The sequence below is a fragment of the Trachemys scripta genome, chromosome 10, assembly GCF_013100865.1.
Source record: "Trachemys scripta elegans isolate TJP31775 chromosome 10, CAS_Tse_1.0, whole genome shotgun sequence".
NCBI lineage: Eukaryota > Metazoa > Chordata > Testudines > Emydidae > Trachemys > Trachemys scripta.
Genome location: NC_048307.1, coordinates 81,148,957 through 81,170,587, shown reverse-complemented (window position 1 = coordinate 81,170,587; position 21,631 = coordinate 81,148,957). Strand labels below are relative to the sequence as shown.

Genomic DNA, 21,631 nt, shown 5'->3' with positions numbered 1-21,631 from the left:
TTTCCTTTGGAAGTCATTATTTAAAAATATAGTTTATAGTTATTCTACCGCTAAGAATTAAATCCGTATTTATTTTAAATAAATAGTACAAAATACAAAAACGCAGAGCACAATTCTGCTCCTATTCAAGTCAAAAACAAAACTGCTGCTGATATAACTGAGAGGAGAATTAGGCCAATAAAATGCATGCCAAGAAGCTGATTCTGCTACTAGCAGCTTCAATCTATTTATTTTTATTATTTTTTCTTTTACTAATGCAGTAAAACTCCCAGTACCGGGATCATGGAAGCACACTGAGGATTTGTGACATGCAAGGATGAAAGTTTAATGCATTGTGAGAAATGCAGAGTATGCTCAAATTCCAGAAGTGTAGTTCATTGGGTTTTGCAATGCATAGCGCCGATGCAATATTTTTTAAATGTTAGCTCAGATTCATTCTTGACTGACAGCCTGATTTAGGCTAAACACCTTGTTGTCTGATGCAAGGATTTGCTGATTCTGAACACTAAAGAAAATACATGCACCAAAGAGGAGGAACAAAATAAATAAAGAAAGAAAAGCAGCTCATTTTTAGGACTAGTGGAAATCCTACTGAGAGTGTATTTTTGCTATGCCAATTTTCAGGAAAATATCATAAATTTGGACTTTTGGCCTCTTCAGTGAGCCTACAATCTCCTCATGTCTCCCTCTAACATAATTATATTTTTTAGAAACAGCTGAATGAGGCATTTAACGTTCAAACCTGGCATTCCTATAAAAGGTTTTCAATCCTTTTGTTTGTTAAGACTTCTCTGAGTGGAGGCCTTCTGAAAGAAGTGTGTTTTACCAACTAAACACACATGATATCATGTGTCTGCATTTAATTAACCATTTTTGTTAATGGACATGAGCAACATCGCGCCTATGTAAAATGAGATTTTTAAATAAGGGCTGCAGTATTAGAACTTGTAGAGCGTTATAATCCCCAAATACATGCAAGTGTGTATTTTACTTGGGTTTGTGCATGTTGTTGTTACTTTTCTCTACTGTTGAAAAAAGTAAGTGCCATCACAATTAAGTAAGAAGCCCTTCTGGTCAAGCAGTCCATTCTATCAGCAGCTTTTCCTTCAAACAAAGATAAAAGGCAACCAAAAATGCCTCATTAAAAAAGGGACCCAGAGTACAATCTCAATGACATCTGATCACTTTGTGGCAGAGGATGTAGTGTATCGATGACTAACAACCTGTCTGGGCTAGGATTATCTATTTGAAGGGCAGATTTCTGACTGATTACATCCTCACCTTCTAAAAGGCTTCTGTAAATGACATGTTTATAGTGCCTATAATCTCTAATTGTGTAGATTTTAAAATTTAGCTAATCCTAAATGAACCTGCTAGAAAAAATATTTTAATAAAAATGTAAGATCAATTGCTAATAGAGACAGTTGCCATTAAATCAATAGGATGTGCAGTCTAATATCCAGTGTTTGACATATACTCTTAAGTGGTCTGTTAACAAGATCTGGTAACATGAAGATGTTACAGTTTTCCATACATCGGCACATGGATAGCCATCTGGTAGGACTAAAATTTGCTTAAATACTGAAGTATTAAATTTTAGTAAGACAACAGCATTAGATTTGCATAGGATACTGCTATTGCATCTTTTCCTTTTTTTATTATAAGGAATTTGTTTTTGATCAGAAAATTAGTCATGAGTAACCAGCAGCGTTCTCAAATAGTATGTCAGTGCCGTTCTGTATGTATATCCATGATCTATGGAAGCAACGCCCCAAAGGGAAATTAAATTCTAAAAAGAGTTAGTCCATAAATTTCAAAGGCAACCACTAATTGCCGATGCCTCAACTTGAGACACACAGAGCTTCATTTTGAGTGGTCCTGCTCACCCACAGCTGCCATTAACTTAAACTGCAGTTGTGAATGGTCACCACCTCTCAATGTCCGTCTCAACTGAGGCCCTCAAAATTAGTGGATGCTTCTGAAAATCTTGGCCTCGGTCTCATGAAAAATTAAATTTTACAACCCCCCCAATGAGGTCAGCATGGGGAAACTGAGGCATAGATAAATTAAATAATTTGCCCAAGTCACATAATAAATCGGTGATAGAGCAGGGACTACAATCCAGGTTCCTGACACCCTCTCATGTTTCTAATACACTAACTCTGGTGCTTAATAATGGCTAAATTTTAGACACAGGAAACAGACAACTGGTTTCCAAGCACTATACTGTACTGTACATATGAAAACAGTTTAGGATTTAGGGAACACATTTTGGCAGAAAAATTGTATTAATATTGTCATTTTGAAAATGCATAATTTTAAAAGTGGCAAATATTTAAATTTTAGCCATGGAACAAATTTCAATAACTTTCACATTGCTGTAGTTCTGCAAATGCACAATATCAGCTACAATATGTAATTTTCTAAAATTCATTACCTAGATACCAATGACATATGTCAAGTCACAAATCAATGGCATGAAGATGTCACACAATAGCAAAACTCCAGTTTCACCCATTGTGTCCCATGCACCTACCAGCGAACAGCACGCACTACACCATTGGCAAGTCCTGGCGCCCAGGGCCGTAGCAACAAAGAACGTGGCCCCCTCCGATCGTATGTCCGGGCGGGGCCCCTTACAATGCAGAAACTGTAATGCAGCACTTTTTTTGCCACTTTTAGGGGCCCCCTTACTTGCGGGACCCCCTCCGGTTGGAGGGTATGGAGGGCGCTCGCTACGCCTCTGCTGGCGCCTGTTACATGCTCTGGCTGGTGAGCCAGTACTACTCATTAAAGAAGCCTCTTTCAGTTCCACCTATTGCAGCTTCAATCACCTTCACAGTATCACAGAATCATAGAAATGTAGGACTGGACAGGACCTAGTGAAGTCATCAAGTCCAGCCTCTGCACTGTGGCAGAACCAAATAAACCTAGACCACCCCTCAAATGGTGTTTGTCCAACCTGTTTCTAAAAACCTCCAATGATGGGGATTCCACAGCGCCTTGGAAGCCTGTTCCAGAGTTTAACTAAACTTATAGTAAGAAAGTTTTCCACAATATCTAGCCTAAATCTCCCTTGCTACAGATAAAGCCAATTACTTCTTGTCCTATCTACAATGGAAATAGAGAACAATTGATCACTGTCCTCTTTATAACAGTCCACAGTTAATTTACATTTACTATGATTACATTTGCAGGCAGTGCGCTGTGAATGTACCGTGTACTTCCACTTTTGAGATGTGCAGTTATGCATTTGTTTTAGGTCTAACTACTACTTTGGGCAGCTGGGTTTGGTTTGAAAGGGTCTGAAATGTTCAAGCAATTTTGCAACTATAGAATCTCTGAATATGAGCTCAAGCCATAACCATAGATCCTCTTTTGAGTCACAGAATCACAACTTTGGATGGTGTATACTGACAGCATGGGTAGATCATGCTTCCAATTGGAGCTGAAATCAATGATGTGGTAATATTTTGGTGTCCCAAACCTGCAGCTTATCAGAGCTTGGTGATATGCCCTTTCACTCACATTCAGCACCAATGCACCAATGATGTTCCAATGGCTAAGCTGGACTACAGAAAAGCTCAATCTCTTAGAGCAAGAATTGTGGATTTCCAAGTGCAATGTGTGATCGTGGTACCGAAAGAACCCTGAGGGTCTGCTTCTCTAACACCAGCTTCACACCAATCTAGCTCCATTGACTTCAATGGAGTTACTCCCAATTTACACTGGGGTAAATGAGAAGAGAGTCAGAGAAAATGGGGAGTAGAAGGTAATGGTAAAGGGACTACTGTTGCCTGCCCATCTCAGCCCCTGCCAGGACTCACTACCCTTTCTAAATACGTTTTGCGGGTCCCCATCAGTGCCTGGCCCTAGCAAAGAACCCGTAACACCTTTCAGAACTGCCTTTGAAAATAAAAGCAGTGGTACGCCTTTGCAGAGAGGTGGCAAAGACAAAACAGTGTAAGAAAGTTGGGGTTGGGGTTTTTTCCCTGCAGAAAAAAGAGGGAAGAAAGATAGCTGGAGTTTAACCAGCGGATACTGCCTACTATATTGGGCACATGTGCTAAAACAGATCTCTAATTTGCCCAATATACTCGGCATATTTACTTTCAAGTACTAGTATTCATTGAAACACCGTTTTCTAAAAGAATGAGAGTGTTGCACTCACATGCAGCAGAGAGAAGGGGTTAAAATGGGGAGGAGGTAGTGAGGAGGGAGAGGGAGAGAAGGAACACAGGAAAAAGCGACAATAACCATATATTATGCAAAGTTTCTGCAGAGTAATGTTACAGAGTGGAGCAGTAATTTTATTAGGAAATAATGCCACAGTGGCTCTGTGTTGTAATAAGAGGCTCTTCTTGTAATAAGATAAACCATAATTCAAGAACTAGAATATCTTATTGCAATTATATTTTTTTTTTAATATTTACATGTTAATTTAATGAAGATGATAATAAATTCTCAGTGGATAATTACAGTCCATTACTGTTTTTTGCTTGGTATACATATTAAAGATCAGAAAAATTGCCCCAAATTTTACATGAGTGTAAGTGCGAATGGAATTTGGCTTAGAGTCAGGTCAAATTTGGCCCCAAATTTAATTTTTGCAAAAACGATTAAAAGAAGGTTTTATAATTTTAAAACAATCCAATTAAAAGAGTTATATAAAAATAATAAACATTCTCCAACAGTATTTGCAACTGAAATATTGCAACATTGTATTAAAGCATTAGAATTTGAAAGTGAAATTGACTTGAACTATAAACAAAAGTGAAACTGACTAGCCTGTTTTCACTATACTAACAAAGAAAAATGCAAAAAGTAACAGACTGTTTAAATAATTAAAGTTAGATCAGATTTTTAAAATCCAGTTTTAATAAATAAGGGTTTGTTATTAGTAAAATGAATATAGAAATTTGTTCCTTAAAAAAACTATAATTTTTAACCTGACAGTGTCTCTTTAACCAATCAGCTCACTTAATATTTCCCTTAGTTATGTGCAGAGAATGGATACTTGTAATGGTCCTGAAACGTTCTTGATACTGAAAAAAGCTGAGAAATTCAGTTAAGAATGTGGCTTGATTTCAGTGAAGTTCCATCCATGTGAGAAGAGATTCAGGTTTTGACACTCAGGTGAAATCCTGGCTTCAATGAAGTCAATCGGAATTCAACAGAGCCAGGATTTAGTCCTCCATTCTTAACTAACTATACTGCAAAGAAAAAATATTGTTGGTGAAAAATACTTTGTTAAACATGCACTTTTTGGTGCTCAGCAGTTGTGTTCCAACTTTATAGCTACTTAGACATATTTTTATGTTGATATGATTCAATTCCTTTGAGAAAATTCCTGTTGAAGTCAGTTGGAATTTTGTGAGTAAGTAGCATTGAGTCGGGCCACGATGTTTTATAGATACGTTTATATCTTCAGATTTTAAAATGCATATTATTAGTTCAGAGAGTAGTGTAGCCTCCTGTGTAAACATCTCATCAAGCTTATTTATTCCATTGCTCAATTAGGCCCAAAAAAAGAGTTGTTTTGGTATCTTGGCTACAAGTAATTAGCAGTGTTTTTCAAAACAGGTATTATTACAGTACTTGTCAGAGCAAAACAACAATCAGAGAAAATCTTCTGATAAATTACAACGACAGTAACTGGAAATGCCTTAGTGATGGGTGAAAAATCTAATGAAAATGTCTTTGAAAAAACAAACCCATGCAGAGAAGAATATTTAAAAATTTCAAAATGTTCCCATTTTATTTTATTTTATTATATACTTGAAAGGGTCTTAGTTCATAGAACTGAAAAGCCTTCATGTTTTCAGTTTTTAAAATGTAAGTTATGTTTAAAGCTCTGTTAGTGTCAATCTGGTCAGCGGCCAGCTATTATATTTTATATTTGCATATCTCAAAAGCAACTCAACTTTTTAAAAAATTCTGTTTTCAATCTGAATCTCTTATAAAAGAAAAAAAAAAGTGCAAAGCTTTTATTCTAACTTTCAACATGGACAAAATGCTTATAGGAATCTAAAATATATCTAAAAAACCTGAATTCTGTAACAGAAATCTCAATGCAGTTGCATATATTTACAGTAAATAAACTTGAAAACACTTTTCTTACAATACCTTAAGAATCCCTATTTTGATTGACATAATTTTAATATTTCCTTCATTTGGTAGTTATATATACACCTGGTAATTTTCTAAGAAAAGATTTGAACTCATAATAAAATGTATCTAGTACAGACTATTTATTTTTTAAAAGAGAGAAGATTCCTATCTAGAGCCCGAATCATGTAACTTCTTACATGCAGACTGCTGCATACAATAAGTTGCAGGATAAGGGGCTAGACACTAGGTCAAATGCCAAATGAAAATGGACTCCCTATTTAGTTTAAACAAGTCTTCAGGAGGTTTTAAATATTTTCAATTATATCTGTACATTTGCTGGTAGTTAACAGGGTCATTTGCGTACCTGGGACATTTCACTTTAAAAAAAAAAGAGTTTTTAATATTTCTCTAATATCAAAGTTTTGAAAACAACTTGAAAAGCGTTTGTTGCTTAGTAATATTGCTGACATTTGAGTTTACAGATATAATTAAGAATTGTTTTTCTTCTATAACTGGTGTCCCTCCCAATTCCCATTTTCATCTGGTTCAAAACCATTGGAATTTAAATAATATTTTTAAATGTTCATGTTTTAAATTAGAGTTCTGATACATGATTTAATCTGGCATATTAATTCCTGTGAGAATTTAAGATCAATGTGCAAATAAAAACAGTGGTTCATTGGCTATATATTTATGTTAACATAGTTTTGCAAATTATCTTCTCATAAAAATCAAAAGGATATATATTCCATAAATATGAGAGACAGAACTTATTCACAGTTTTCATTAATTCAAATCTAAGCCAGTTCAATTCATGAAATCCTAATTCTCTAAAGTCAATTAATTTGCTACAAAAGCGTAGAAAATAAATCAAATCACAAACATTTTGACAGCAATTCATGTTTTAAGAGATTATTGGTGCATTTTGGAAATTCCCAAGAAATCATATTCTATCATTTCTAAACAACTACATTTGGCCACTGCTTTGCAGAAAACAGCTTTTAAGTTCCCCAATTCATAAATGTAATTAAATAATTACATTAGTGCTAATTAACATGAAACTGCAGATTATTTAAGCGCAAAAAACACTATTCAACTTCTTAATTATTCTTGTTCACACAGCATTTCCTTTTGCTCAGGCGCCCTAGGTGCAAATAAAGCATCCCATCTGCTCGTAATTAGAACTAAATAATTTCAGAGAATGTAGCTTATCATTTTGACTGCACATTTGATTAAAAACAGTGTACAAGCAATACCCTGGCTTATTGCTGTAACAGCACCAACACACACAGGCACACGTTCTCCCATCATTAAAGAAGACTGAAAACATTATCTGTTATTTCAGGGGGAAAAAATACAACTTTTTAGTTCATTTCATACAGATGAAAGCGAATTACAGCAAATCACCTCTCCACTGAATAGCGGCCTCCACATAATGACTTTATTTGCTTAATCCCCAAATTAAACGCCGTTTCGAGCGAGGGCCCTGTGTTATTACTCTCATCATGTTGAGAACATTTTCCTGCCGAGACCAATTTGAATAAAACAAGGGGCCTTCCTTGAACTCAATCAAGGAGTCATAATGTGGTGGGTAATAGAGGTTGCTGATAGATTTGCAGGCAAAAGTGTTATACCTAATGATGGGATATGGATAATAGTCCTCCTGGAGGTCCTGATGCGATTCCAGTTGGCTGCCAGATGCTAAAAATCAAGAAGAGCATTGATCAGTGACAGGAAGCTGTAGTGGATTCATCTAGTCAAACTTCAGCTGTTTTTCCACTGTACAGTTAAGCCAGGCATAAATTATATTAATTGATTTAATTACATACTTAAAACATCTTCCCCAATTAATTTAATTAGGTGGCTACATGAAGCTACTGGCAGGGGAAGATTAGAGGCTGCTCACTTAATTAACAGAATATGAATGAAAAAAAAAAAAGAAAGCAAACATAAATGAAATTGTGAGCACTAATTAAAAGGCTGTCTACAAACTTAAATACTTTCTGACAAAGTGGTGACAGCAATGTAGACAAGAGAGGGATTTTTTTCCAGCCAATTTACTGCCACAAGGTATATATAGGGAGCTACGGTAATGCAGTTAAAACATTGATTTTCTGACAACTACCAAAGTCGAAGTGAAGGGACATTTTCCATAGAAAAATTGCAACAGATTCTGCAGCCACAAAGGCTGAATCACTGATGAAGGATGAAATATGATGCTCGGACCAATGTATGGTTAAAGGGAAAAAAATGGAAACAGCTTATTGCGATTACTCAAGCAAGAGATGTTTAGAAAGGAAGTGCTGCAGTAGCAGCTGGCAGCATTGCACACCTTGGCCCTGATGTAAAAATTCTCCAGGTGTCTCTGACGTGATTCCTTCAGGGTCTTTTTTACACGTGCCATGTGACTATGCAAGAGCCAAGAAATGGCAATCACACCTGATGCCCACTGCTGCTGCCTGAAATGGATGTAGGCTTTTCTGGCCGTATAGCGCCTCCATGTTGCTTGGATCTTTGTGGCAGCCATTTCAGTACCATGTTGCCCTTTGTATCTCTGGCCAGGTTGATTTAAGATCCTTTTCACAGTTGTCCGGTTCTTTATCACCGACAGAAGGTCATCTCTGGTTGGCCTCTGGTTAAGTTCAAAGTCCGATATGAGTTCCATCAACTTCTTACTCTTTATTATAGCCAATGGTACTGCATAGTCCTTGAGAAGCTTCTCAACATATTCCAAGAAAGAAAGAATACTTCCCCAGGCTAAACAATAGTGCTGCTTGAATGCCAGGAAATCTGGAGCCTTATGATCTATAGTGCCATTGTAAATAGTTATATCATAATCCAAAAATGTATTCTGTAAGGGCTGAGGTGGCATCATATGTGGGCTCTGTGGAAAGAGAGCACAGCCTCAGATTAAAAGTAATTGCAGCTACAGTACTTCTAAATGAGTGGTCAAGACATACTACCATTTTATCATTTACCACACAACTGTGGGAAATTATGGATCCAGAAATGTATTCCTCATATTGATTTAACATATACATGTCATAAGCACAAAGGTTGGCCCATATATACTTTAAAACTCATTACCAGAAAAGTACCTTAGGGGTCCACTCAAGGCTATTAACATTTTTATAGAAATATATTAGTTGCTCATGGGAACTATGCTTGATCTTATCATATATAAAATAAAGCTCTACAGTAACCCTGATATGGTCAGCTGATCCCACAATCTGTATGATTTACCAGACAACAGCCTTCCAACATTGTTATCTCATTCATAAGATGTCCACCAATCCTGACAGAATGGATAACATCCTCTCCTACACACTTACCAGGGACCGCGCTCTCATCTCCCAAAGCTACTTAGCAAGACTCACCACTTCTGAATCCTACCAGAACTCTTGTCTCCACTGAAGACTTTAGCCGGTCACCAGTTTTAGCTTTTGCTCCAACTTTACTTATTTCAAGGGACTTGAACTCAAATTTTCCAGCCTTATTCACCAAGCTTGCTTTATTTTTCCTTTTTATTTCTCATCTGCGCCACAGCATGGATCAGCACGTTAATGATACAAAAGTCTTAAAAGGCCAAGCAAAACTCAAAGCCCTGATTTGTAAGCAACACTAATTCAGGTGCATGTAAAGGGATGATTATGCATAGAGGCCAAGAACAACCATCAAGCCTCAAGTAATAACTGAAGTCTGTCACTCAAGCTCAAACTCTCCTATAGCTGCATGTGAGACATTCTGTGTGCCTATATGAACAATGCAAGAATTATAGGAGAGACACTTTAGCAAACTAGCATTAGGGGAAGTCTTTCTATTTACTTCAGCTGGCTTTGGCCTGATTCAGTGGTGCAGGATCATGTCTTAATCTTTGATGAAGACAGCACTGAAAATCCACATGATAAAATCTTGTTGTCATCAATGCTTAAATACCTTTGGCGGAGGGGAAGTGCAATTTATCAACTCCAGCCCTTGAGCTGGTTGTGTCCATAATCGCTTTGATTTCTTAGCTGAAGCCATGGAGCTGCTAGACGGAGGTGGAGCAATGCTACCTTTGTTTGAGGAATATGAGTCATCGGGACCTCTTTGTGAGTCTGGAAAGATGAAGATGTCTGTACCAGCAAAGTCCACCTTACTACCAATCCCTCCTGTACCAATAGAACAATGCAATGTAAGGTTTTATTGCTAAAAAGAAATACCATACAATAAAAATAAAGTGCAATTTCACCAGTAGAAATTGGCCAGAAGCTATCTTACTTTACTTTGATGTCCAAATAGGTCGCTATTTCCAAAAGATGTAATCCAAATATTAAGTTTTGACCAAACCAGTAATATTTTTGGAGGAAAGCACGAATGATATAACTTTGTCATCAAATGCTAATAAAAGCCTAACAGACTGAAGGACAATCACAGATACTGGGATCAGGATACAGAAAACCAGAGCCATTTTTAATATACATTTTCTAAAGCTAGTGTACCAGTCAACAGTATATCCACTTTCCATAATATATTCAAGCACCTGATCAGTATATAGGAGGGGTGGACAAACTATGGCCCATGGACCGGATCTGGCCCCTCAGGGCTTTGGATCTGGCCTGCGGGACTGCCACCCCTGTGGTGCTGTGGGCCCCGCGCCGCTCCAGGAAGCGGCTGGCACCACGTCCCTGCGGCCCCTGGGGGGGGAGGGGGGGGGGAAGGGGCTCCACGTGCTGCTCTTGCCTGTGGGTACCTCCCCCGAAGCTCCCATTGGCTGGGAACGGGGAACCACGGCGAATGGGAGCTTCGGGGGAGGTACCCGCAGGCAAGGACAGCGCACGGAGTCCTATGCTCCCCCTCCTGCAGGGGCATGGTGCCAGCCACCTCCCGGAGCGGCGCAGGGCAGGGATCCTGCCCTGGCGCGCACCACTGCCACCCCGGAGCCACTCCAGGTAAGCAGCGCCGGCCTGGAGCCCGAATCCCTCCTGCACCCCAACTCCCTGCCCTGAGCCCCCTGCTGCACCTCGCATACCTTCTGCACCCAAACCCCCTGCCCTGAGCCCCCTGCTGCATCCCACACCCTTCCTGCACCCCAACCCCCTGCCCTGAGCCTCCTGCCACACCCCGCACCCCTCCGGCACCCCAACTCCCTACCCTGAGCACCCTGCTACACCCCGCACCCCAACTCCTGCCCTGAGCACACCGCACCCCTCCTCTGCTCGAGTCCCTTCCTGCACACTGCACCCCCTCTTGCACCCTGCACTCCCTCCCGCACCCCAACCCCCTGCCCCGGCCCTGCATAATTTCCCCACCCTAATGTGGCCCTCGGGCCAAAAAGTTTGCCCACCCCTGGTGTATACTATATCACTGCTGAAATGTTTGTCACTTTTACTCCATGTTATTCCATGCCACTGCCACAAGAACTCCCAGCCCTGGGTTTCATTTTTTGGTCATATCCATCCACGATGAAGCCTTTCAAATCCAAAGCAACTGCTGTCGGCTCACTGGTGGACTTGATCATTCCTGCCATAAGGACCTCAGCCTTTCTATACGGACTTATGCAGCAAGAGAACGCTAGATTTGAGTAGATTCTGTATTCCACAGTTCAGGTCTGGTGTACTCTGGTAGCACTCCTCCTCTGAGTAACTCTCTGATTTTCCTCTAGTTGAGATAGCCAGGCACAGCTCCTTCCAGTGTCTTGGCAACATCAATTCCCAATCAGTTAGCATAAGTCACAGTTGAATTATGGGCTTTACTCACTACTGAGCACTGAGGGCCAGATTTCAAAGGTATTTAGACATCTACGAATGCAGATAAGCATCTAGTGGGATTTTCAGGAGTGTCCCAGTGTCAAACTCCTGTGGAAAACTCTGGAACTCCAGCCTCAAGAGTGCATATGACTATAAACTCTGTTGGCTTTGGGGGAGCCTAGAGTAGGGCACAATAGTTGTGCCCCATGATTCCCCAACTGGCAGGCTCTTTTCCAATACATCCACACATCAGATAAGCAGCCTGGATTTGGCTCCTAATCAAAATCTATGGGAGCTGGGGGCCTGGATGTTTTTGAAAGTCCCGGTAGACGCCTATCTGCACTGTTTGTTGCCTAAATACCTTTAATACCTGGCCCTGAGTTCACTGCTTCAGCAGCTCTCTTAAGAGAAAACAAGAGCCTGGAGAATAGAAGCCAAAGTTCAGAATTTAACTGATTAGAATGATCAACCCTTTATCCTTACCTACAACTGGCTTCTTGTGCTGTTTGTGAAATTCATGGAGAGGAGCTGCTTTGGGTAAAACAGGAGGTGACTCAAGTGTAATCTTTGCTGCTGGTGGAATTAGCCTTCGCTCAATTAGATTCAGGATACCTAGAAAAAGAAAAACATTGCTGAACAATGTATATTTAATTTCTTGTTTATAAAGTTACATGGAGCATCTCAGGTTACCTAAAGAAAAATGTTTCACCGTCTTTAAAGGCCTTGTAGCTATTCTTTCCCCAATCATCAAAGACAAGATGTTGTCAATTAGTAATTGGAAAGAAAGAAATTAGACGGAGATTAAGACAAGCCTTTTTGTTTGTTTTAATGAATTCTTCCTCATGCCAATTGGAACTAGAGGAGCAGTGGTGTTCTTTATATGACAAATCCAAGGACGGAAAACTTGGCCTAAAAACAGTGACATACAAATGAAATATACAGTACTGGGACAGCATTATAAACAGGAATTATATGTTTGTGAAATGGTAGGTTTGAGGTACATGTAGTAGAACTACTGAAAAGAGAGACTTGTAAATTACACTGTAATTGCGGCTATGGAATTATTACAAAAGATTTGATCCGTTCTCTAAATAATCCAAATGCAGCTCCAGTTACAGTCCTGGGGCAACTTCAGGCCCTTTTGATTATTTTGAAGAAACAGGCATTCATAGTGGCCACTTATTTTGATCTTGGTGCACCCACACAGAAAGTCTTCACAGATTTTTCTTTCCAGCAGCAACAAAACTCTGTGCAAGAAGTGGATCGCTGGCTTACAGAAAGCATGTGCTTAATATACCAACGATGTCCCTTAACTCATTCTCTGAAGCTTCACAGAGCAGCTGAGAATAAACTCTGTTGGTTTTGGGGGAGCCTATCATAGGGTACAACAATTGTGCCTCAAGGTTCTCCAACTGGCAAGCTCTTTTCCCATATATCCATACATGGGATAAGCAGCCTGGATTTGGCCCTTACCCTTTCCTGATGATGATAATGCTTTTCAGTTCTCTTATCAAAGAATTTCAATGCACATTACAAACATTAAATAATGAACTCTCTCAATATTCCTGTGCAGCGGATATTATTGTGCCAGTCTGTAAAATGGAGAAGAGTAGAGACGCTAAATGGCTTGCACAAGGCAGACAAGGTCTTGACTCCCAGCAGACAACATTGCCTCCTTAGCGCTCAGTATTTCATCTTGTTGTCATAAAAATGATAGGAGTAGGCATCTAGGACTGACCTTTCCTTGCATCCCTTTCTAATATAGGTAAGGGAGAATCCATTTGATGAGAGGCAGGCAAAACCGAGAGGTTACCAACTGTAGGGCCTTTCACTATCTTCTGAGTGCATACCTAAAACCCAACAGAATGCTCCTTTAGAAACAATATTTCTGGTTTTGCAAAGAACTCAGTTTTCTACTTGCATAAAGCTAAATAATAAATACAATTTCTGCTATGAACAGTTTCATTAAGGTTTAATAATGTAACAGTACGGGCACTGATTTTACTGCTTATGAACATGCTGCACTATTGTCTACTGTCATTAGTGTATGTAATTTAAAATAAAGTTAATTAAATCCAATCAACGTCTTGCAATTTCTGCTATACAAAGTCAGTGTACTAGTTAATAAAGGAACTGCAAGGACTTTGCTCAATTTTAATGACTATATTATAAACATAGTATCTCTTGACAGAGCAGGCTTTGAATACAGGAAACATGTACACATGCCATGTACTGGAAAGGAAAGAAAGCAGGAGATAGCAGTTGGAAATATGTAAATAGATCCTAAGCAAATTCACCGCACAGAATATTAGTGGATTTACAGTATATGTAACTATTTGTAATCAGTGAACGTTAATTACTATAGGATGATCGAGTCCAAGGGTACCTTAAAGGTAAAGCCTGCATCTTCTAAGTGCCGGTGTGAAGGCACCATGTTCACACACACATAATCCTCATAGGGCAATGAGATTATAGCTATTATGATTAGTATCCCATATATGGAGCATCACACAGGGGAAAGAACAGATTTTATAATCTTACATTACTATATACATACACATATACTCAACATCATCACTTAACATTTTTCCTCCCTCTTCAGGCATCATACACATTTCCGTTTCGCACTGGTAAGGATACATCTTGCTATACATGATGGGCCAGATGTTGCCAGTCTGTGTGCACCAATCCCTCCTGAAGCAAATGAATGTTCAGAGAGAGGATCAAATAAGCCTCTGATATTGTGTGTGCAACTGTGGCATGCACTTATTTTGTGCTATTAAACATCACAAATATCCTGATTTGTGACTATAAAACAGATGCTTGCCGATTTCTGCACATGGAAAATTGAACATGCAAACTCAGAGGCCAAGATTATAACTGGCACTCACACGGAGAAAGACAATATGAGGTGGTCCTGATATCTGATCAGAGAGCTGACAATTACTATTTTCAGGACTAAATTAGCACATCTTTGGTCACAAATCAAGAAAAATGTCAGAGCAAATAGCTGCAATGATGAAAGAGGGAAGGAGAGAAAGTAAATTCTTTCCAATTTGTTTTAATCTGACATTGCTTCATACCACTGTTCTAAAAATCTGCTGTAATATTCAATTTCTAATTATTGGTGAGTTCTATCAATATAAGTATAGAAATATCTCCATACAAATGGCTATGCTGAAAGGGTGATATAGAGTGATTCTAAAAAACTCTTAAATACACTACATGTTCCGAGATGTTATTGCAGGGGGATTGGGAGGAATCTATCACGGAGACAGAAAGACAGTATTGAACATAAAGCCTGAATGATAATGTATGCTGTAGAATCCACTACCTGAAACCCCATGGGTTGTGTTCCCTTCTATACATTACATATCTGAAAACTACGGTTTATGAGCTTCTTAGGGACAACAATTTAATTAAGTTTGTGAAAAACTTCCCCTTCTTTTCTGAACTCCAGTTTATCCAAATAAATTCCATGTGGCCTGTTCCATTTGGATAAATGGGGCTCTGCTTTATAACTATAGAAACAAAGCTCCAGGTCCTCACCTGGTTTAAATCACAATCGCTCAATTGACTTCAATGGGGCCATGACAATTTACACCAATTGGGGATCTGGCCAAAAGATAGTAACACCACATCAGCGGAAAATGGCATTGCCTGATTGATTCTAGGGCCAGTAAGGCATAGGTAAATCTAGGGAGTCAAGAAAGATCCAGTTTAAATAATATTCTCAACCATCTTGGAGAAGTAAAAAGGCAGGCCTGACAGTTTTGAGGCATACAGCACAATTTATCCAGATTTCCAGAAAGCCTTTGATAAAGTACCCCTGCCAGGTTGCTTTTGAAATCAGAAGTATCTGGGATCCAAGTTAAAATGTAGCAATAGATAAAGCCAAGAAAAGTGAAAGCAGAGTTTTGTCAGCAATAACGAGCCCATCTTTGACTTTACCCATTTGTGACAAACGGCTTAGATGAAGGTTCCAGATATAAACTTGTTAAGTTTACCAATGACACAAAATAGGAAGGAAAAGAAATCTATGACCAATGACACAACGTAGGAAGGAGAAGCTAATCTGAGAGCTGCTCTGCTCCACAGGCAAAGGACAAATGAAATGAGAATCTTGGTCAATCCATTAGTCTAGTGGATGCACAATATGCTGCTACAAAAGACAAAAGTCTTCCTCCCTCCTTTTCCAGTAGGCCAAGGGCTCAGTGTCTACTAGAACTCCCTCTGGAGCTGATTTTAGAAGCAATAAGGATGGATTCATCCAACCTTCCTCATGTGTAGAGAGAAGGGTTGTAGGATACGGAGCTTTTGTGCAGGACAGAAGTAAAGGAGGACGAATCCAAAACAAGAGCATTCAGGGACACATTTTCCACCCAGTGAATGTTCAACTATCCAAGCTTCACATATAAATGGCTATTTGAAGGCAAACAACATTTGCTTCTCACCCAATTCATTTCACACATAAAATTGGAGGAGATGCTGAAAATCTGTTCTTCGGAGTCAATTATTCTACTGTTTGCAAGGTCATTATCCTGTCCTCCTTAAAACTAACTACTACCGTGAAGCCTCCGGTAAACTGCTCACTGATAATGGCTAGACAAGTGACCAGAAAAGATTTCCGATGTTTTACCATAGGCAGGGCAGATGGCCCACCTATTATTGAGATTGCTCAACATTTCCTATTATATAACCTTTTTTTTCCAGTTACTTATAACTTTGCCAGACTTTAACAATTTAGGCTGAAATTTTCCATGCATAGTGCCGCTTCAGGTTGAACTTTTTTGGAAAATCTCAGCCAAAATGATTCAGCCATTGAAAAGGCTATGGAAAAATACACTGTTTTGCCCATGCCCTTTTCTTTGAAAAGCTTTAGTGCTCCCATATTTCGGAGAAGGGACTTGAAATTTATCAGGGAGCTGATCTTTGTTTCAGTGGCCTTTTGCTATCCCAGTGAAAGTCTATCAAAATTTGGCCAAGTTATAAGCCTTGAAAAATCACAGTTTACACCTGCTCAAAAGAGATTTTAGATTTCAGCAGCTACATTCTCCAAAGAGTCCATCCACACTGGGCATGCTGCAGTCAGGGGCTAAGCAGGAATTTCCCTGGAACAGCAGCCCTGGGCTACTATGGGCGGTGCCAGATCTGGATGGAAGCAGGGAGCCTGTCTCTCCAGTGCCGCCAATGATTTTCCTGCTAGGCCCAGGCAGCATGGCGGAGGAAGCTATCCAATTTGAATGCAGAGGGGAGAAGAGCCAGACTTGCAAAGGGAGGGCGGGGGCGTGAAGACAGGACTGAAGAGCGTCCAGCAGAGAGGGAAAGGGGGACTAGGAGTTCAAGTGCAGAGGCAGATCAATTGGCAGGGCAAGGAGACTGGGAATGGGAGCTGGGGGGAGACTGGGACATGCAGCCAGGGAGGTAAAGGCATGGGTTGGAGCGATGTGGGGTGGAGGGAGACTGACATTGTTTGAGGAGATGGGGCTGAAGGAAGATTGGGGCTGGCTGAGCAAGGAAACTGGGGACAAAGAGCTGGGAGACTAGAGAAGGACTGGGAATGGATGCACAAGGAGCCTGGAAGTGGGGGGAGACTGGGTCAGGGATTCCAGAGGGGTGAGATTAGCATTTGCTGGACAAAGAGTTTGGGACTGAGATGAGAAGCCTGAGGAGTAGCAACTGGGACTGGCTAGGTGAAGAGAATGGAACTGGGACTAGGAGGCAGATGTGGGGAAGGGATAGGAGTGAGACAGGTTGGCGGGGAATGGCAAGAAGGGGGTCAAGTTTGGGGGAAAACAGGCAGAAGAGTCTGTGCCCACTAGAGAACACTGCCCTCCAGAGCTGGAATGGAACCTCAGAGTCCTGAATCTCACCATTCTTCTGATGTCAGCAAAGCCTGTGAAATCCATTGGCTAAGTGTCCCAACACCCCACCCTGCCCTGCCCCGCCCTGCCCCACCCCACCAAACCACGGTGCTGGTCCACCCAAAGTATGATAATATACTACTGCCATCAAGACTCCATTACCTCAAGTGGCAGAGATCTGTGTGGTGGAATTAAAGGTTCTGAACCTGCTGCTGAACCATGTGGGTGTGAATATGATGCCACATGATGGAGTTTCTGATTTTTCAGTTCGCTTTTTTAAAAGCTTAGGAAATTACACACACACACACACAAAATTGCATTAAAAGAACATTATTAAGATAGTACAGTCAAGCACTCAAAAGTTACAAAATGCCAGAATTAAGGTTGCCTGGACAACCTGTAAAGTGGGGATAATGATACTTATGTCCTTTGTAAAGCACTTTTGGCTCTACTGATGAATAGTGTTATAAGAGCTAAGTGTTAATAACTGTTATTATTATGTGTACAGCACTTAGAGCAATGAGGCCCTGGCCTTGATTTGGGCACACTTGTAACACAAAATAACAACAAAATTAATCAACATTATGAAAAAGAATAGGCCATTTTTGAATAGGCCATTCCTGTTCAACTAGGAAATGGAGAGAGATTGAAATATGCAATTTATAATTTCTCCACCCTAATTCATACAATAGCATTGCCGATGGCAGACACCAAGAAGACTGAATAGTATGCATGCTTCATTACAGTAAAGATTTTTTAGGGCAATAACAGATGCACATTTTTGGTTGCGGCTATTAGGAAACATTACACTCTAAGGGAACGAGAGGTAGGAATCTTTACTTCATTATATTTCAAGAGTATAACAATGAGAAATGTGGCAAAGATTAACTTTACACCAGCCAGGATTATAAATGGGTTGATATTGAGCAAAGAAGGTCACAGCTACGCGTCCCCCCTCCCCACACTTAAATCTTGCCACCAGTGAGTTGTTTTGTTTCCCTGCATGTGGGGACACAATAAAGTATACACTAAAAGAATGGGATTTAATTAAATAGCAGCTCTCTTTTCAAACCCTTGCCATTTTGTGCTGTATCTGTAAAGCAGCATTGATTTTACTGCTGGCCAGATTTACCCTCAGTTTAAATCCTAGTAGATTTTTCATGATAGGCAGTAGTGTGCACCGTGTGTGTGTCAGTAAATGTATGGAATAAGCTACAAAGGAAAACAATTGAAGCAGAAAGTATGAGTTCAAGAGAAGCCTAGATTTGTTTCTGGAGGAGGAGGAAATTGAAGAGTAAGGCAAGGAAGCAGGTAGGTGGAATTAAATTTCTCTAAAGAAAAAGGCAGGTGTCAACTAACGGGGCAGATGTAACTCTGCATTTTGAACCGTAGGGTGATTTATGCTCCCATTTACATTGTGCAACCCTACTACAATGAAGTTGTTATAGCCGGACAAACCTGAGTTGAATTGACCCAAAATTCTTAATCAGGAAAATTCTACCCAGCCCAGCACACCTCCTCTTTTTCACTAACCCTCTTGCTTTTCCACCACAGCCTCTCTTCACCACAAAGACATTTCCGCTTATAGAACTGAGTTATGCTCTTTGCCCTCCCCTGTAGTTTATTCCCCGTGACTTCAATGGGGCTGCCCAGAAGCAAGGGAAGGCAGAACGTGGCAGGTATGTTTTAAGGCATTAGTTATTTTCCTTTAACTGACTTTTGGCCTGTTTAAAAAATAAACATACAATTAATTAATAGAAAGATAACCCATACTGAAGAAAGTGTCCGTGTGCAGTTCACTATTGCTATCATTCATTATTTGTATTATTATTCAGTGCTGTATGATTTCATGCTTCAAACAAGCTTTCAATGGAGTTTCTCCAGAGTTAAAAAGTGACTGTACAAATTCACTGTGTCATCTAGTTACCCACAATCAGTATTATTTATTATTTGTATGGCAGTAGCATCCAAAATGTGCTAGACGTGCACATAAAAGGAGGCCCCCTAAGAGCTTTGTTTGTTTATTAAACTGGAGTTGGGAAGAGAGGCAGTCTATAGAACAATTAGCCCCTCAACCTACACAGGATTAATAGGATAAAGAAGGAACATGTACAGTGATGGTCAGAATTGTGCGTTTTAATTACATTTGGAGGTCTACATAATGTCTCCTATGATGTAGGTGCACGAGAGGGAAAGAAGGCACAGAAACTTCCAGTGCTGGGGAATGCAAATAGAAGAAGATGGCTGGCTGATGCTTCGAGAGAGGATATTCCTGGGCAAGTGCACCATGTGTCCTGCATATCTCACGGGTTGGACTGGGGGAAGGGAGGTCTGTAAAAGCATTGGTTACACCTGTTCTACAGGCGACTAAGTGACACTCCTTCCCATGCTCCCCCAAGGCCCATGGAGTGTTTTCAATGGTATAATGTGCCTTCTTCTTCACTAACTTGCACATTGTACAGTTGTAAATGACTACTCAAAGTGTAAAACTCTACCATTCTCATTTGTCCATGTTTTACACCCTGATTGCACAGGTCTAAATGATCAGGCAGCAAAGAATCAGGCCTAATAATTCCTGGTAGTTCACCTCTGTCCACAACACAACTCAGGCTTAGAAGAGCTATAACTGAGCCCTAACCGTTTTAAGAGAGTTGATTAGAATTTAAAAGCTGTTCCTCCATGAGTAATATCTTCTAGTAAAGCAAGTTACAAACATTATGATTCAGCTAGTATCTTTTTATGGAGTCAGCAGATAGTGTGCTTGCTTGTGATGGGTGTTTTAACGTACAGTTTTCAAAGGCGAGGAGCGAGCACTTCATTTGTAGTGCAGGCTAAGATTTGCTCTGTATAATGTGCCTGGAGTGTGTCGCAAAAGTATTTTTTTTTATCTCAGGCGCTTCTGAGTATAATTAACCTGAGACATGAGAAAAACAATTCTATCAGCCTTTTAAAAGTGTGTTTCTCTTGTGGATACAACTGTCCCACTCGATATGGTATTTTTTCTTTGCTTCATTTTAAATTGAGTACTTGTTTTAATGTAGCAAGGATTTTCCCATTAGTTCACTATTTCCTTTGTTATAAAAAAAACAGTCGTATTTAGTGAGAATGACAACACACACACACACACACACACACACACACACACAGGTCTCTGCAGTGACTTGATAGTGACGGCTGCATTGAAATCTGCACCTGAAGCACACATAAAATCTGTCTGTTTCACTGTATAATGATTAGGAGCCAAATTCTCTACTGCTCTAAATCAACTGACTTTTACAGAGGAATTCAAGCAGAGAATCTGGTTGTGAATTTTGTCTCCACACTTGACACAATGGGCCTGACTCTCCATTCTGTTGCACCAGATTTACACTACTGGAGTGAAGAATCAGGTCCAGTAATTCTTCAAAGGGCAACTTAATTTTCCACATAATTAAAAAAAAAAAAAGTTATTAACCCCACCCAATCCTGTAACTTCCTCATTACAAATTAACAGCAATCACTAACACCACAGATCACCCATTCACACACGTTTCCCTGAACATTACAAGAAAATGTATTTTGCAGCCACCATTTGTAATCTGACACCAGACCTCATATACATATGTACACCTATGCTAAGGCATGTACGATGTAATTTATGAAACCATAGAAATTCCATATTAATAATCAAAACACATGAATATACATGTTTCAGAGTAGCAGCCGTGTTAGTCTGTATCCGCAAAAAGAAGAACAGGAGTACTTGTGGCACTTTAGAGACTAACAAATTTATTAGAGCATAAGCTTTCGTGGACTACAGCCCACTTCTTCAGATGCACACAGAGTGGAACCACTCTGATGCATCCGAAGAAGTGGGCTGTAGTCCACGAAAGCTTATGCTCTAATAAATTTGTTAGTCTCTAAGGTGCCACAAGTACTCCTGTTCTT

At 39.9% G+C, this 21,631-nt stretch overlaps 1 protein-coding gene across 1 annotated transcript in view; it reads right to left on the bottom strand.

Annotated features, from left to right (window-relative positions):
• IQCH (IQ motif containing H) overlaps positions 1-21,631 on the bottom strand; it is a 115,771-nt gene that overhangs the window by 73,158 nt on the left and 20,982 nt on the right. The window contains exons 6-10 of the mRNA XM_034784004.1: positions 13,579-13,690; positions 12,324-12,452; positions 10,048-10,262; positions 8,444-8,995; positions 7,746-7,812 (exon numbers count right to left, since the gene is read on the bottom strand). Of these exons, the coding sequence (XP_034639895.1) occupies positions 7,746-7,812; positions 8,444-8,995; positions 10,048-10,262; positions 12,324-12,452; positions 13,579-13,690 (1,075 nt within the window). The remainder of the gene's footprint in view (positions 1-7,745; positions 7,813-8,443; positions 8,996-10,047; positions 10,263-12,323; positions 12,453-13,578; positions 13,691-21,631) is intronic.